General features: G+C 44.3%; 2 protein-coding genes across 7 annotated transcripts in view; one reads left to right on the top strand and one right to left on the bottom strand.

The window, feature by feature from the left end:
* The window catches only part of COL8A1 (collagen type VIII alpha 1 chain), a 98,984-nt gene extending 90,896 nt beyond the window's left edge, over nucleotides 1-8,088 (top strand). For 2 of the 3 annotated variants that reach the window (XM_083438358.1, XM_083438359.1), the window contains 3 exons: nucleotides 1,407-1,716; nucleotides 2,593-6,031; nucleotides 6,391-8,088. In XM_083438358.1, the coding sequence (XP_083294484.1) occupies nucleotides 1,410-1,716; nucleotides 2,593-4,496 (2,211 nt within the window). In that variant the 5' untranslated portion in view covers nucleotides 1,407-1,409 and the 3' untranslated portion in view covers nucleotides 4,497-6,031; nucleotides 6,391-8,088. The remainder of the gene's footprint in view (nucleotides 1-1,406; nucleotides 1,717-2,592; nucleotides 6,032-6,390) is intronic. The other variant, XM_083438360.1, reaches the window with a different exon arrangement.
* A 377-nt stretch (nucleotides 8,089-8,465) lies between these two features.
* Nucleotides 8,466-18,141, bottom strand: part of ST3GAL6 (ST3 beta-galactoside alpha-2,3-sialyltransferase 6) — a 52,043-nt gene continuing 42,367 nt past the window's right edge. For all 4 annotated transcript variants that reach the window (XM_083438471.1, XM_083438469.1, XM_083438472.1 and 1 more), the window contains 4 exons: nucleotides 16,852-17,041; nucleotides 14,824-14,961; nucleotides 13,646-13,798; nucleotides 8,466-12,364 (listed from right to left, as the gene is read on the bottom strand). In XM_083438471.1, coding sequence (XP_083294597.1) covers nucleotides 12,278-12,364; nucleotides 13,646-13,798; nucleotides 14,824-14,961; nucleotides 16,852-17,041 — 568 coding nt within the window. In that variant the 3' untranslated portion in view covers nucleotides 8,466-12,277. The remainder of the gene's footprint in view (nucleotides 12,365-13,645; nucleotides 13,799-14,823; nucleotides 14,962-16,851; nucleotides 17,042-18,141) is intronic.

Here is an 18,141-nt window from a genome sequence, read left to right as displayed (position 1 = left end):
ATATATTTTCCCCCTCGGAATTTCATATAAATGCAACGTGAAATGACTGTTTCAAATGTAATTATGATGCAAACAAAAAATCTGCATTTTCAGAAGAGTGGGGATTTTATAGAATTCTACAGCAAACACCCCCTCTAGTGTGCACTTACAAATACTGCTTCGTGGTTTCCACCCTCTTTTTTCTGTTTAGTTCTATTAGGCCAAATCTTAGCTTCTCTTTCTCTCAGGGAACTTGTGAAGAGCCTTGCTGCATTCAACCAAAAGTGCATCAAATCCAGCATCCTGTTTTCCATAAGTATGGCAGCCCAACTAGATGCTTCTGGGAAGCCTACAAGCAATGCATGAGGGAAAATGACCCCCTGCTGCTGCTGTTCTCCATCAAGATGTATTCAGAGGCATGCTGCCTCTGATTCTGGATACAGTGGTACCTCTGGTTACAGACACTTCAGGTTACAGTCTCTGCTAACCCAGAAATAGTACCTCGGGTTAAGAACTTTGCTCTAGGATGAGAACAGAAATCACACGGCAGTGGCGCAGCGGCAGCAGGAGGCCCCATTAGCTAAAGTGGTACCTCAGGTTAAGAACATTTTCAGACCTCCGTAACGAATTAAGTTCTTAACCTGAGGTACCACTGTATAGCCATCTTGACTAGCAGTTGACAGCCTTATCCTGCATGAATTTGTCTCTTTTAAAACTGCCTATATTGGTAGCCATCACTGCACCACGGTAGCAAATCCCACGGTTTAACAATGTTATGTATCAGAAAGAGCAGGAAGGTTACATTATTTGACAAAGGAAGAGCAGCATTAATTGAAGGGTCAAAGAAACCCATCCCAGATTGCTCACTTGAAAGAGTTACATCTCAAGAAATAGGATGGAGTTTGTCCCCTCTGCCAGTAGATCTGCACATGAGCAAGAAAAAAACCCTAGCAACTGGGTTCGTGAAAATGCACACACAAAAATAGCTAGGAACCAAATAATTCAACAAGATTGAAAGTTCAAGTCCTCCAAGTTGATCTTCCAGGCATCTTCTCTGCTGACCGAATGATGGAGGAGAAGGTGTGGAACCAGCTTAGATAGCCTTGACGGCTGGGACCCATGGACTCTAGGTGTGACTGATTTCAGCTTCCTTTTTTCCTTCCTTTTAATAAAAAATGTTTGAAATGCTGTTACCATGCAGTGCCATGGGAAGAATATGATGTGCCACTGGGAATACAATGGTGGCTACAGCGATAGCTGCTTCACCCAGTACTATAAAGAAAAGCACTTAGGTTAAAGAGGTTAAGATAACTGCAGCCACCACAAACCTCCTTCTTCTCAATGCCTCTGGCTCCATCCCTGCCATACAGTTGTCTTTGCCATTCCCCGCTCCCTTGCAACTGCTGTTCTGTTCTGTTTTGTTGCAGGTTATGGCTTTGTTGCTAGCACCTATGTGGCTTTTGACGGCGGTTGCATCCCTTTACCTTGGGCTACTGAGGCCCACCCAAGCAGGTGCTTATTATGGGATCAAGCAGATGCCTCCCCAAGTGCCGCAGTACCAGCCCCTGGGGCAACAAGTACCTCACATGCCACTGGGCAAAGATGGCGTTCCAATGCAGCACATGGCCAAGGAGGGGCCACACTTGCCCTATGGGAAAGAATATGTGCCTCAGTACATCAAAGAAATCCCACAGATACCCATGCTTGGCAAGAAGGGGATTTCAAAGAAAGGAAAAGGTAACATTGGCAAGACATGAGCTGTCCTTCTTTCTGCTCCTTCCTACTTCGGTTCTTAACCATCCCGCTGTCATCTAACAGAAAATATGTATATTTGTTTGTATAATAGTAAGTGAACATAAAGAGTTATTTCTGGAGGGAGCTCTGTGGGGTTTCAGCGTGGCATGCCAAAGAGGTTTTTTAAATACTATATATAAATATAAATATTTCCAAGCAACCTAAGGCATGTATTTCTGCATTTTGATGAAGTTTCATACCTATTCCCCAAATATTCAGAATTTACAAATTCATTACACACCCTTAGCTTAAGAAATAGAACTCTTACTTGAAACATTGTAGAGGAAGGGAGCTAAGGCATGTACATCTGAAAGCAGGAGTCTTATATTTGGAATGCATTCAGAGAATAACACTGTGCCACTGAAAATGGTGGAGATAGCCATTTAAAATATGCAACGTGGTTTTTAACTGTTAAAATGGCAATGCTATTTGAAGACTGTGGTTATCAAGCCACCTCAGTTGTGGTATCAACTGCATTAGCAGCAAATCTGAGAGCCAGTGTGGTGTAGTGGTTAAGAGCGGTAGACTCGTAATCTGGTGAACTGGGTTCGCGTCTCCGCTCCTCCACATGCAGCTGCTGGGTGGTCACACTTCTCTGAAGTCTCTCACCCCCACTCACCTCAGAGTGTTTGTTGTGGGGGAGGAAGGGAAAGGAGAATGTTAGCCAATTTGAGACTCCTTCGGGTAGTGAAAAAGCGGGATATCAAATCCAAATCCAGGCGCAAGCTTACTATATTAATTCCCCTTGAAGTACTTAGATGATTGGCCAGTCAACTGACATAATGGTTAATTGTCGCTCCCTCTTTCTCTCTTGTACAGCAGAACTTCCATTAGCCAGTTTGAGAGGTGAGCAGGGTCCTCCTGGGGAGCCTGGACCAAGAGGCCCACCCGGACCACCAGGGATACCAGGACATGGAGTGCCAGGAGCCAAAGGAAAACCAGGTCCACAAGGATATCCAGGGATTGGCAAACCAGGCATGCCTGGAATGCCAGGAAAACCAGGAGCGATGGGGGCTCCAGGATCAAGAGGAGAGATGGGACCAAAGGGAGAGATTGGACCTATGGGCATTCCAGGGCCCCAAGGGCAACCAGGACCTCATGGACTCCCTGGAATAGGAAAGCCAGGTGACAGAGGATTGCCAGGACAGCCAGGAGGAAAGGGTGAGCCAGGGATGAAAGGGCAACCTGGAATGCAAGGCCCCCCAGGCCCAAAAGGAGATAAAGGTGTTGGGATTCCAGGATTGCCAGGGCTAAAAGGTCCACCTGGTTTACCTGGTCCTCCAGGTCCTGTTGGGCTTCCAGGGGTAGGCAAGCCAGGGATGGTTGGTTTCCCAGGCCCACAGGGACCTGCAGGCAAACCAGGGCTTCCCGGAGAGCCAGGGCCTCGGGGGTTAGGTGGGGCTCCTGGAATTCAAGGTCCAGCTGGCATTCCAGGTGTGGGGAAACCAGGCCAAGATGGAATTCCAGGGCAGCCAGGGTTTCCAGGTGGGAAAGGTGAGCAAGGCTTGCCAGGCTTACCTGGACCTCCTGGCATGCCTGGGATTGGGAAGCCAGGTTTCCCTGGGCCTAAAGGTGAGCGTGGCATGGGCGGTATTCCAGGACCACTTGGGCCTAAGGGTGAAAAGGGGCACATGGGCCCACCTGGTATGGGTGGGCCACCAGGAGAACCAGGCCAACCAGGATTGCCAGGGTTAATGGGGCCCTCAGGTGCTATGGGGTTTCAAGGGCCTAAAGGAGAAGCTGGAGCTGTTGGCCCTCAAGGACCAATTGGTCCAAAAGGTGAAGTTGGTTTACAGGGTTTCCCAGGGAAGCCTGGTTTCCCAGGAGAAGTGGGGTCTCCAGGCCTAAGAGGCTTACCTGGCCCAATTGGACCAAAAGGGGAAGCTGGTCACAAAGGCTTGCCAGGTCTGCCTGGTACTCATGGGCTCATGGGTCCCAAAGGAGAGCCTGGGATCCCAGGGGCTCAAGGCCTCCAAGGCCCTTCTGGAATCCCAGGCATTGCAGGACCCAGTGGCCCAATTGGACCTCCCGGGCTTCCCGGGGTGAAGGGTGAACGAGGCCTACCAGGCCAGCCAGGATTTCCAGGAGCAGGGAAACCTGGAATTGCGGGGATGCAAGGCCCACCTGGGAAGCCTGGGTCCATTGGTGCTCCTGGCCAGCCAGGCCTCCAGGGACCTCCAGGGCCTCCTGGCCCACCAGGCCCACCAGTCATAATACAACCCACACCGCCAGCTATGGGACAATATTTGCCTGAGGTGGGTCCAGGCCTTGATGGAGCAAAGACGCCATACGGCTACAAGAAAATCAAAAACGGCGCCGCTTCCTACGAGATGCCAGCTTTCACAGCTGAGCTCACCACACCTTTCCCACGGGTTGGAGTTCCTGTGGTGTTTGACAAGCTCCTCTACAATGGCAGGCAGAACTATAACCCACAGACTGGCATCTTCACCTGCGAGATCCCAGGGATTTACTACTTTGCCTACCACGTTCACTGTAAAGGGGGGAATGTTTGGGTGGCTTTGTTCAAGAACAACGAGCCCCTGATGTACACGTACGATGAGTACAAGAAAGGCTTCCTGGACCAAGCTTCTGGGAGTGCCGTCGTTCCGCTGACGCTAGGTGACAGAGTTTATATCCAGATGCCATCCGAACAAGCAGCAGGACTCTATGCGGGGCAATATGTCCATTCATCTTTTTCAGGATATTTATTGTATCCCATGTAAACCAAAACACTCGGACAGAACAAAAACTCCCCCTGCCCGTTCTCCAAATCTATACCATTGAAAGGTGCATTTAATGACTTTTATTTTGTTTTCTTTTTTGGACCAACATGTACAATCATTCAAATAAAATTACAACTTCAAACATTATTTACAGCTTGTTATAGAGAAAAGTGGTGGCAAACCCAGTGGGGATCTATTTGCTGCTGTACGCTGAACATGTTCAACATTTGCCTTGGATAATGACTACGTCGGGGTTCACATCAGGTGCTCATGTGATGCGCTTTTACCGTTTGCTTACCTGAAACATTCAGCTAAAGGAGGATATGGGAAAGAAAAAGAAACAGTGGTGCTGATTTTAGAGTACTGTACAGCAACAGTAGTGCTGGTCACATCCACATCAAGGAAGGAATTCAGTGGAGCAATAAGTTGAAGTCCCTCAGCAATGTACTAGTTGAACTAGTATAAGAGTGTTTAAAATGTACGATGCGGTTGTGAACTAGAGGTGTAGAATCCTGCAATGTAAATTAAGCTGCTTCTTCCCATAGTCTTTTCTTGCTGTGCAGGACTCTTCCAACTCGTACCTGCAAAGAATGACAGAAAAGAATCGCTTTTGGTGTTAGCTAAGCAAGGAAATGACCCCAAGTCCTCAGAAAGCCAAGGAAAACTTTCCCAGCTCTTTTTTCCAGTGAGCAGTGGGTCATTTCACCAGCAACTGGGGTACTTTCAAAGGCATTTATCTAGATCTATAAGTACTGGAAAACAATGACTTTTTAGATAAAACTTTCAGTCCAAGTGATTGTATCTGTTATGTGAAGACAAGTGAAGGTGAGGACAGAACAGGTTTGTGGTTGCTAGATAATCCCTGCTGCCTCACAGATCAGCCAACAGACCTCTGGAAATAGGTATATGGAATAGTGAACATGTAACAAAGGCAAGGTTATGACACCTGAGTCATGGGTGCTGAAAGATATATCTCAAACAAGCACCAATGGATGGAGCGAGAGTTGAGCACTTCTACGTTGCTTTGATTTCATTCGGTGAAAGCTACGTACTGTACATGCTTAGCACCAAAGTACATTTGACACAGAATCACATATTCCCACCCACCCATCTGCAGTTTACACACACACAAACACACACAAACACTGCAGCCACAGAGGCTGCAAAAAGAAAGAGACTCCTGTAGGAGGGAGGAGAGCAGCTTTTTAACTTTCCCCTCTCTTGACAGTTTTCCAGCTAAAAGCAGCCCCCTTTCCCTACCACCTTTTCTCCATAGAAAAGTTGCATGGGAACAATTTTCAGTGGAGTTATCTTCAGAGGGGAAAGAGTTTAAAGTGACTCCACTCTATCCCTACTGGTCTTCCAGTTCTGGATTACAACCTCTACTGCTTCATTAAGGAGGAAGTTACATGGAACTCCATGTCATGTCTAGTTTGGCCACTCCTGCACCCAAAAGCAACATTAACGAGCTTAAATTTGGCTGAATTACACCCCCACCCCCACCTTGTTTGCCTCCTTATTTGGGACTCAATACAGTGGTGCCCTGCAAGATGAATGCCTCGCAAGACGGAAAACCCGCAAGACGAAAGGGTTTTCCATTTTCAGAGGTGCTTCGCAGGACAAATTTCCCTATGGGCTTGCTTCGCAAGACGAAAATGTCTTGCAATTCTTGCGATTTTTTTTCGCTCCCCAACCCCTTTTTCTGAAGCGCTAAGCTGCTAATAGCCTTTTAGCAGCTAATCCGCTAATCCCTTAAGCCTTTAATAGCCGTTAATAGCCCTTAAACTGCTAATAGCACTAATCCGCTAATGGGCTTGCTTCGCAAAACGAAAAAACCGCAAGACGAAAAGACTCGCGGAACGGATTCTTTTCGTATTGCGAGGCACCACTGTAGTTTTCTTTGGGATCAGCTGAGAACTGAAGTTGCCTCTTCATTGGTCCACTTCTATCTTCACTTAATAAATGGTGAATAAGCTAGCTAGCAATGGTTCAGGATAGCACAGCGGCTTCTGTTTTGTCAGTCATCTCCTGAAAGGGCCTCCTTGCATGGAGGTCACGTCACGTGGCCAATGACTGCTTCCCAATCCTTTGAATGTATGCTTTGTTCCTCATTGCAAACGCTTGCCCCTGAGAACATGCAGCCTGCAGATTCTTAAGAATGTGAAAGCGGCAGTATGCTGTGGCCGCAATCCAGCACAGTTAGACCTGCTTAAATCCGTTGGCCTTGAGCAAAATGTGTGCATGTGCCAAAGGTAGCTCAAAATAGTGACAACCATGAAGACTGACTTTCTGGTAGAGAAGAGGAAGGGGGGGCTGAATTCATCCCTGCTTCCTTCCTGATGAACATCTGATCAGTGCTATCACCAAACAGCTGAACAGGACTGTGTGGAGACAGAGAAGGGGCAGGCGGTTCAGTGAAAGAACTGCATGTACAAGGCTAGCCCTAACCCAACAACTGGGTTTCAATTGGGATTCAAGAGACGCTGGGCTACTCTGGAGACCTCTCAAAGGGTAACAGAGTTTACCCCTCCAGAACCTTGGGGTAGGTCTACAGCAGGAGTCTGCACCCCCTAAGATTTTCCTAACTGCAACCTCTTTTCCTTACTGCAGTATTTATATAGAGGGGGAGGGTGGCTCTCTGCCACACCCAGCGTGATGTGGCAAATGTAAACTTTGCCAAGCGCAGCAATGCAGCTTGAGCTGGTCCTCCATACGGGCAGCACTCACGTGGGCCCAAGGTTCCTCGTACAGATGTGGGTCTAGAAACCTTCTGCAACAGGCATACGACCCTCTATCATGGAGCAGCATCAATGAGCTTTAAGCGCTCTAACCCTTTGATGGATTGTGTCCTCTCTCTTCGACAACGGTGCTAACGTCACAGTGGAAAAGGATGCTTTTCGAAGCTGCACATCACTTCGGTTACATTAGTTTAAACAAGGTTGCGTCATTTCTTCATGCAAGCGGAAGCCTCTGGGTGAAATTCAACGTCGTGCCCTTCCGAGTGTTGCATCTGCCCAAGCGTTTCAACTTGCCAGATGGAACAATCCTCTCTCTTCTCCTGCTGTGTGCTGTTCTGGGGGTTCTCCTGACACCACCACCCCAAGCCAGTTTCCAGGGTGGGGGTATGTGGGGGATGAGGGGGAAGAAGACCTGTTGCACAAGTGGAAGTCCTTACACTTGACTTCCACTGAAGGGGCTCGTTTGCTGAATCCTCCCAACCATGTTTAACTGAAAGAAGCCTCTTTCACGTGCAACGAGTATGGACTCAAACTAGCACTTCCATTATTATGATGATTTTTAAAATACTGTCATTAATTTTCAATTTTTATATCACACATACAACATAACTCAGCCACTCCATTATTTAAACACAGTGTTTCATGCAGCGTATCTTTTAACACAAAACTGCAATAACGGAGACATGAAAATGAGAAGTTTTATAGAATGCTGAGATGATAGGAAGCTTCTAAACTGGGGTATCTTGGGGCCCGTTGCTAGGCTATAGGTATGGAAGAGATGAAAATAGCAAATAAATTTGTATTTAATTTTTTTGTACTGATTGTAAAAGATCTTATTAAATACCTTTTTGAAATGTTTCAGCATATTTATTTCTTGTCATTCCATGAAAAGCAAGAACAATGGCATTTGTTGGGAATTATAATGATTTTGGGAGGGAAAGTGTGGCGGGTCATGATGAGTTATGTGTTGCACCCATTCTGTGATTTGTAAAAAGGACCCTAGGGTTGCACTTACCTGTACTTGGCCACTTACCTGGAAGTAAGCCACATTGAACTAAGTGGGACTAACTTCTCAGTAGGCATGTATAGGATTCAGATTAAATTGTGGAGTTGTGTGTATGCTTTCTGCATCCCATCAGTCATATTTTTTGCATCATGTGTGCCTATCTAAGCAATATTGATGCACAACTGGATGTACTTAATTTTCAAAAGAGGACAACAAATCCATGTGTGGCATTTCAGTATGTTTATTATAACAAAAATAGGTCTCTGTATTCACATTGATAGTTTCATTTTAAACAAATAGTAACAACAGACCACAAAATTTGGGTCAACAGACAACAAAGTTGAAAAGCCATGAATATTTTCATTTATCAAGATATGCATTTACACACATACGCACACATACATACATACTTAAAGTATAAAACAATGCCAACATTTTAAATGGTAAGAAAGCTAAGGTGGCTTTGGGGGACAGAAAAGACAAGCATTTAAGGTCTACAGTGACGTAACACTAGCTGATTTTCACTACAAAATACATTTCTTGTGACAGTGATATTTGCTGCTTGATATTAAGAATTCTAACAATAGTATATCAGAATCAAAATACTGAAGAGTTCAAGAGTGCAAGTCTGAGCCATCATTTTTTCCATTCTCATATTCCAGTACTCCCTTAAATTATTAAACCAACTGAGAGAAATGAAGCTGCTTTCAAGAATGGAACCAATGACCTCAATATAGAACCTGGAAAAGCCAAAGTACTTAAAGCACTGGGATTAGTTAACCCAAAACATGGTGTTTGGGATGTGGTTCTGTTAGACTGCACACTAATACTACATTTTAATCACTTAAAGTATGTGTTGAAATACTATTCTCGAAGGGTGAGGCCGGGGGTGGGGATAAAGGAAGCCTTCTCAAGTGTTGTTGTAGGAATGAAAATAATGCCAGGGTCACAAGTGGACATCACATTCGAGCACTGTTGTACAATCCATAGGGCTGGCATTTGTACCTGGCAAGCTTGGGCAGCAGCCAGGATCACACAACCCTCTCAGGGTCCACCACTGATGCCTGCCTCTGAGGGGGGCCCTTTTCCTCTCAGCTCAGCTCTCTGAACCTGGCTGCCTAGCTGTCATATAAATATCCCACCATTCCCCCTGCATATCATTGCTGCAGGACATTGTGGGAAATTCAAATGGCAGCTATTCTCAGCCACTCAGTACTGCCTAGAATGCCACTCTGCCTGGGTGCTGCCATGGACTGGTCAGCTTGCCAAGGCCCACCAATAGGGGAGGGCATTTCTCGAACTTGGAGCCAGCCCTGGGAAATCACACAACAGTTATGAGACTAAAACAGAGTGGTGTGGCAGAGGAAACTGTGACCTTACACCACAAATAGTATATTTTTTAAGAGACAAAGCAAAGTAGTTTTGCAGTTTTACCAAGGTGCTAAATGAATGTCAACTTTTAAATGTATAAATGGGCTCATTTATACCTTTTCAAAATGGCTATACAGTACAATTGTTCATTTGTTATTTAAAAAATTCACTTTTTACAGTTGGGAATAACTGTGTTAGGTACAAGTCAGCAAGGATTCAGAGATATATGTATTTAGATCACATTCTGTACCTTTTTTATCTACCAGCTGCCAGGAGTCATACAGAAATCACATAACGGTATGAATTATTATTTTTTCCAGAGAAAAGTAATCGGTATGCCAAGGCATATAAGTACGTTACCACATAGGCAAGTTCTTATGCACAAAATCAGAATCGTAAGCCATGCATGTATATAAACAATGGTAATGAGAGGTGGGGGAGCATCTTAAACAAACACAGCAATTGCAAAATTATTATTAGTTTTATAGAAGAATATCAAGCAGAGACCTTAAATGCTTTCAGAAAAGTGCTCTAATTAATGGCAAAACCAGGTGGGAGGAGGGTTTAAAACTGAAACCAAATAGACCCAGAAACTTAGGATCATCTTCCTTGGGAAGAATCATTGTGATCTTTGGTATAGATAATTTGGGAGAGCACACTTGCATTTGAGAGAGAAAGAGCATTGAGTGGGTCCAATGGAAGATTTAGCAAGTGCACACACACACACACACACACACAAATTACATAGGCACTTATTACCCACTTAGCTTTCCTGAATATGGCCCTGTTCCCAAATTTCTATTATCAGACCTTACTGAACTGATTTGCTCCTAGAAAAAGGTACAGGGCTAATCAGCTCTATATTTCCCACCAGTACAGTGCTTACACCTCTGACAACAGCCCAATATGCCAAAAGGTAAGGAGATGAAGCACTGGCTATCACTTTGCCTCCACGTAAAGAAAAGGATTCACTCATTCTTAGTAATAATAATAATTTGTGTTGCAATGCTTTATCTTGCAATGTTTGCATGAATCCTAGACATTTCATGGATGAACAATGCAAAGAAGAGAGAAAATGGAGGCATATGCAATAACACCTGCAAGCATTGCGAACTGGGTTCCTCTTTACCCCTTTGGCAAGGCTCCTGGATCTGGAAAACAGATCAGAAATTGACAGGTGAAGCTGTCCGCCTCCCCAGTGCTGAGTTGGAGCTGCCTGATCGCCAGCCCTACCATACTAATCAACAGGTGGGACTCGAAACAGGCAGCTGAATACATGCAGCACTTATGAAGGGAAGACCACAATTTGTTGGGTTGCTTCCTTCCTGCTTTGAAGCTGTTAAGCGAATGGACAGCCCCATCAAGGGGAAAACCTACAAGTTGGGTTTTCTTCATTCACACACATCTCTGTGAAATTTTCAGGCAGACTTTGGCTAAAACTATGAAGCTGAAATCACCAACAATGTGCATTGTTTAAAAGAACATCTCAGCTATTAAGAGTTCTTTCCCTTTTAGGGAGAGACTTCAGCGTTATGTTTAAAAAATGAACAGTGCAAGTAATAGAAAGCAGAAAGGGTGTCTCACAGTTGCTCAACCAATCTAAACATTAACAACACAAAAGGGATGCATAAGCCCTCAACGTTTCTTAGCCTTCAGATTCCATGCACTACCAACATAAATTGTTGTTTATGGCTTCATGTAGGATTCTAAACCACTGACTGTTTGGAACAAACATCTTCAGTTCTGGAATTGTTCAGAAGAAGATTCACCAGTGGCCACCAATTCAGCCACTTCAAAATTTCAGAGACATTTTAATTAATTCATGTAGAAACACACAAGTTTCCTATTACAAGATGTTGGGGTTTTAGACCAGAGCAACTGCTTTAGCTTCAGCAATAATGCAATTGTTTTAAAAACTCAGCTGCTCTCAAACCACTTTTTAACAGTACCAGTGAGAAGACTCAGACCATCAAAATCACACTTTCCATGTTACTTATGTATTAGGAACAGAGTTCTGAGTGCACCATTATATTTACTGTCCCTATCACACCTGTGTTGCCTTAACCCACAATTCTCTTTGGAAAGGCCAATGGTTGTATCCATCCAAGCTGGATTAAGTAGCATAAATGACTTCTAGCGTTTCTGCCATCCTGGAGCTGGATGAAGATTCATTCATGGACCTCTCTTTTAACACCTCTCTTTTTCACTCACAAATTTGACAGAGGGCTTTGTATATGCCCCACTTCCAAAACCTAGACCTCTGAAAGTCTACGATGGTGCTAAGTGATCACATGGAGACAAAGCAAATTGAGGGTGGGCGTGGAAAGAAGAACATGAAGAAAAAGAAACCAGCAACTGAAAACTCCATGTTGTATCATTTTTATAGATCTCCAACACTATTCGCGGAAGGTTGCGTTTCTTCCATTATTCAATAAATCCATTCATGTCAATTAACTCTGATGGTTGCTTGCTGGTCAAGTATCAACAAGGCAGAGGCATCCTTCAGCGTTTTCAACGCTTGGGGGTTATGCAGAACGTGTCTTCTTCAATCCTCTTCTTAAATAACTTGGCAGATATCTTATTAAAAAATAAGAATCCAAATAAAAAATGAGCCCACGTCCCACTCCAGATCAGTCTTGTGGTGAATAGTGATTATTCTTCCATATTTATTCTTTTGTGAGATTGACCACAATGCTGCGGTCCACAAGTTCCTTCAGAAACCTTTGTTCAGCAGAAATATCATGGTATTCATTCTGTGCAAAACAAAAATAACACAGAATTTTGTAATCTTTTTTAAAAAGTGAAAAGAGGGTATCTGTATCTTAATCCTGGGGCCCTATCAGGGGAACATTATGCACCCTAAATCTCACTGAAATAAATGGGATTCTAACCAAGGGTCCGTGATTTTTAACTGGACTTGGTAGCCAAGTCAAAAATGATGGTGCTACTTCCCTGAACTTGCTTGCTAGTCTTGCCACTGCACAGCTAACATGCTTCATGTGCTTCTGGCAGGGAAATGGGAAACCTGAACAACTGCTCAGCCAAGTAAGCTCCTCACCTCCCTTTCATGCCCACCTCTGCAGCGCCAAGGGAAGAAGGCTGGGGCTTGTTATGCTTGCAAGGGGGCCAACACATACTTGCCATGGTCAGCAAAAATGGTGGAAGATTGTCCCTAAGTGACAACTTAAGAAAGCCCCTTTATGTAAATTGCAAATTTAACAGAGAAAGCTTTCTCAGGTAAAGTGCTGCAGACCACTATCCAGTTCCCTTAGGTTAGTTGACAGCCTTTTCAAATGAGGGTCCCTGCCAGAAAAGCATACAGCTGGTGGTTTGTCTGTAAGCAGGACAAGGCATGAGCCTGGGTTTGGACGACATGCTAAGCCAAACCTTGGCTTAGTCCGCAGCAACAGGACTAGAGGAGGAGCAAAGGGATCCCAATCTCCTCTCCAGGAAGCCACAGATCCATGCTAAGCCATGTTTCACTTTGCCTTATGCACCAACTGAGCCCAACCATGGATTAGACATACAGGGTTAAAGCCAATGGTGGCTTTGCGCTAGTGGAAGCATTTCCACTCACGCAAGATGGAGCAACCCATTGCAGCCCCTTGAAACCCAAACATCCTACAACTGGGTTGGGATATTGAAACAATATGTACAGAGGACTGAAGGAAATGAAAGGGGTTCTGTGAAAATCAGGCACCCTCTCTTTCTGCTAGCACCAACCCACTATTTGATAGAATCCAATCAAAATTAAAATACAGTGGTATCTCAGGTTAAGTACTTAATTCATTCCAGAGGTCCGTACTTAACCTGAAATTGTTCTTAACCTGAAGCACCACTTTAGCTAATGGGGCCTCCTGCTGCTGCTGTGCCGCCAGAGCCCAATTTCTGTTCTCATCCTGAAGCAAAGTTCTTAACCTGAAGCACTATTTCTGGGTTAGCGGAGTCTGTAACCTGAAGCGTCTGTAACCCGAGGTACCACTGTAAAATGGAATAAACAAAACATGCATGCTAAGAAGGAAGTAGCACTTTACCTGGATCATCAGAGACATGGTGTCATGACCATAGTAGTGCAAAGAACTGTTTCGGTCCTCAAAGTTGTACCTGAAGCCTGCCAGGTGAACTTCACTGCATATATGAAATGCAAAAGCAATGGCAATTAACCCCGTGGTGGGATGCTTGGGTTTCTAAAAAAGCAAAACAAAGCACAAAAATACAAGCTGCATAAAACCAAAAGTATTTTATCTACAAACACACTCATCACACGAACACGATGTATTAGTGTTTGACAGTGCTATTTTTCTAGAAAAAGAGGTGCCGGAACTCATCATGAACGGCTCTTTTTAATGGCTATGGTGTCCATCTGAGAGGTGCCAGAACTGAGTTCTGGTCTGGCGAGTTCTGGCTAAAAAAAAACAGTCCTGGTGTTTGGTTACTTATTGAAGAGAAAGAAATGTTTTGCCTAAATTAAAAACTTCAGAGAACTAAAAGCCAGACTCAAAATACTTTGCAGCCTATACTTTGCAAACCAGGGACTCAGCTACACTGGCAAAGAAAAAACATCAGATGGCGCTGTGGAGTTCTGTTTTTGCTAACCCAGATTTCTCATACAAAGTTTGCAACGTGTTTAACTGAAACACTGCTTTGATGTGTCTGGATCCAGCCCAGGATTATATTATTAGGAGCATCTAATATTAGGAACCTCTCGAATTTCACAAAACAGCAAGCAAGCTTTTAGGTTCTCCAGAAATCACCTTCTGGCTGGATATTAAACAAAAGAACAAAAGGGTCTGCTTGGCCATCTAGTATAAAGGAGGAGTCCTGGAGAACTCAGATGCTTGCTCACTACTTTATGACATCTGAATTGATCCTAATAAAGGTATTACCCTATCGTGGGTTTGTGTGTCTTCTATCTATAGCACAGGCTTCCTGTGGCATTGGCTGTGTTACAGAGCTCCTCACAGGAAACTCCAAAGCCAAATGATATTTCAAGGTGCTTGTGCATCATCATCATCATCTGGTTTGATATTAGCCCTAATCAGTCATTCTAAAAAATATTGAAATACAGCACAGAAGGAAGGGAAACAAACATGCGGACTTCTATTCGTACAGGCTCACCATGTGACTTAGGGTTTATACAGCCTCCAACTCACGTAGAATGGCAGGGACAGTAATAGTTCTCCTGAAATGAGCAGTGTGAAATAATACTTACCACGTGTTTGGAGAACCTTGTAGGCAAGTGGAGCAGTTCATAGGCTGTTTTCCTGGTAATGGCGGGATCAAGGATTCTGATCTGGTGGGATTTATATATCAGTTGTGTGGCTGGTTTTTTCCAGAAGGCATTTGTTCTCTGTGGAACAAAGAGCTTGCATTTAGCATTTTAAAACTGCACCTCTGTTGCATCTTGGCAAGTCACATTACTGGAAGGGAAATTATCTCGACGAGGTCACACATCACTGAGAGGGGAGAGGTAAGGGAAAGAAACCACACACTGCCTCACCCTGAAAGAAGCCGCCCCAGTTGTAAAAACTCAGTCACTTTGAGTTCCTGAGTGCATTCTGTGTCATGGGGCAACATTTATGGGAAAGGGAAATGACTGAATAACGAATTTCCTAAATGTGAAAACAAGAAGATGATAATTCTTTTTCATGGCTAGATAACAAGAAAACTGTATAACAGAACAGGCAAGAAATTTAAAACACTGTGCTGGGAATTTGTGGGAGAACCACAGAGCTTTTCAGAATAGATGGTGTCAAGGTCACTGAAAGACAGCCTTTCCTATTACATCATAATTCACATATTTTTTGCACCTCCTTAAAAGCTACCGTATACATCTGGCTAAACTATATATAAGCGATTGCAACAACCTTTCAGATCCTAAGAAAAAATGCAACACAATTTGTTTATTTTTTCCACTTCGAGGAATGAACTGATCAGAGCTTCAGTGATTATACTGATAAGCAGCTTGATGAAAAGCTAATACCTGTAGCTTCATCTGACTGCTGACTTTGATGCAGAGGAGATTCTACATGGGACGCGGGTGGCGCTGTGGGTTAAAGCCTCAGCGCCTAGGGCTTGCCGATCGTAAGGTCGGCGGTTCGAATCCCCGTGGTGGGGTGCGCTCCCGCTGTTCGGTCCCAGCGCCTGCCAACCTAGCAGTTCGAAAGCACTCTTGGGTGCAAGTAGATAAACAGGGACTGCTTACTAGCGGGAAGGTAAACGGCGTTTCCGTGTGCGGCTCTGGCTCGCCAGAGCAGCGATGTCACGCTGGCCACGTGACCCGGAAGTGTCTTCGGACAGCGCTGGCCCCCGGCCTCTTTGAGTGAGATGGGCGCACAACCCTAGAGTCTGTCAAGACTGGCCCGTACGGGCAGGGGTACCTTTACCTTTACCTTTAGATTCTATTTATTAGACAGATCTACGGTTTCTGGTAATGTCCCTTTGCCCAGAGACTGGAGGGGTTGGGAAAAGGGGTTTCCATTTTCAAAGAAGCGCTACATTTTGACACACAGTCAGGCCTCATGTTTTGATTACAGAGGAGGATTTTGATCACTGCCATTTTTAAGTGAGCATGTGGGTGAGGAACAAATATACAAGGAATGCAAGTATTTTCTGAGAATGGAAACAATTGGACAAGGACAGAACAAGAAAACCTTAACTCTGCCAAACTCAAAGACGAGAGGCAGACTCCTATAGCATGGTGCCGTTCTAGATAATGGGCACAGATTGAAGGCGTATAGATGAAGGTTTTGTTCCAGCATTATGCCGTTGGGAAGGAGAAGAGAGAGCCCTCTTGTGCTTGAGTCCTGCTTGCTGGTTTCCTACAAACATATGGGACTAGATGGTACATTGGCTTGATCCAACAGGCTGGTCTTATGTTTGTTGTGGTCTTTTCAGTGCTAGGTGAAGACATTTTTAAATCACCCAGGCCTTTGAAACATGTGTTGTAAAACAAAGCCTAGCCCTTTATTGTTTATAGTTGGTATTAAATAAACATTTATATTCCTGCTCTTTTAGTGGAGTTTTCAGCTGAGCTATAGTTTTATTTGGTCTCTGTGAGCAAAAGTTATATAATATTTATAATTTGTTTTTTTTAATTAATGCATTTTGTATTTTTTAAAAAAATGTATGAGAGCTTTATATTTTATTTTGTAAGGGAATTTTACTGATGAGAAGCCATGTACATTTCATTATCAACATCATTTTCAACATATTAACAAATAAAATAAAACTGGCTTACTATTAAGCGCTGGCCACTTAGCAGATCCCAAAGCCATTTTAAGTCATGGGTCTTGAACACAACAAGAACCGCAGTTGTGTTAGGGTCATAGTGAATTGGATCTGAAAAACTAGACTCTGGATAAAAGAGCCGGAATGTTGTCTTTCTTCCAACGTCTTCTTCATAGCCTACAACAGGTCCATTATTCATTCTGTTGAAGAACATAAGAAAAAAATGGTTCTACAAAAATAAATCCCATTTTTCTGCAATACAGCTTCATGCCTACGCAGATGCCCGGCTTCTGCCATGCTACCTGCCGCTAAGACACATATGCCTATCCCCACACAAAACAGATCACACATCCACACACCTAAAACAGGCAAAACTAGGATGAAAAACAAGAGTCAAATCACCAGAGGCCCTTTCCAAAGAATTTTAGAGGGAGACCAGAAGACAAAGCATTGGCCTCCAGCTGCCCATCCCTCTTCTGTCCCTATGGAGAACATTTCTGGGCACATCTTGGCACAGCGGCATTCTAGGGAAAGGAAGGGAAGAGGGCAGGGTGGGTGGAAACCTCCACTTCTCTTTCTAGGCCACACTGATGAAAATAAGGCCACTTCTTTTACTATACCCCCCCCTCCGCCCACCCAACACCATTTTTAAAAAAATTGGGTTGAGGCTGCCACAGTGTTAACAGGAGCAACGTTGGGCAATGTAACAATACTCCTGTCTATATAAGGAAGTTAAAGAAGAAGAGATCTATAAAGAAGAGACAGTTTAGTGAAATCACTCATAGCCTCTCTAGACTTTTCATTGCCGATATGCAAATCAGCCTTGAGCAAACATTTCTACTGCTGAACAAACAGTTCAAGAGTAAAGTGTACATTCTCTTTAATGAGAAGCAAGTTATTGCGGAAGCTCACTGGGTTCTGAGAGATGACAAAGCCCGGGCTGGCTGCTGCTGGTGGAACAGAGAAACCAGCTGTCAAGGAATAATTAACCCTTCAACACCTTCTCATATACTGTATTTCTATTCTTGTCCCTATGCTTCCTTCCTATATAAAAAAAGGTAAATGTACCCCTGCCCGTACAGGCCAGTCGTGACCGACTCTAGGGTTGTGTGCTCATCTCACTCAAGAGGCCAGGAGCCGGTGCCGTCCAGAGACACTTCCGGGTCACGTGGCCAGCGTTACGAAGCTGCACTGGTGAGCCAGCACCAGCGCAGCACACGGAAATGCCGTTTACCTTCCCGCTATAAAGCGGTACCTATTTATCCAATTGCACTTAGGAGTGCTTTCGAACTGCTAGGTG

Source organism: Podarcis tiliguerta (assembly GCF_965153285.1).
Source record: "Podarcis tiliguerta genome assembly, chromosome: 4".
Classification (NCBI taxonomy): domain Eukaryota; kingdom Metazoa; phylum Chordata; class Lepidosauria; order Squamata; family Lacertidae; genus Podarcis; species Podarcis tiliguerta.
This window is presented reverse-complemented; position numbering and strand designations above follow the sequence as displayed.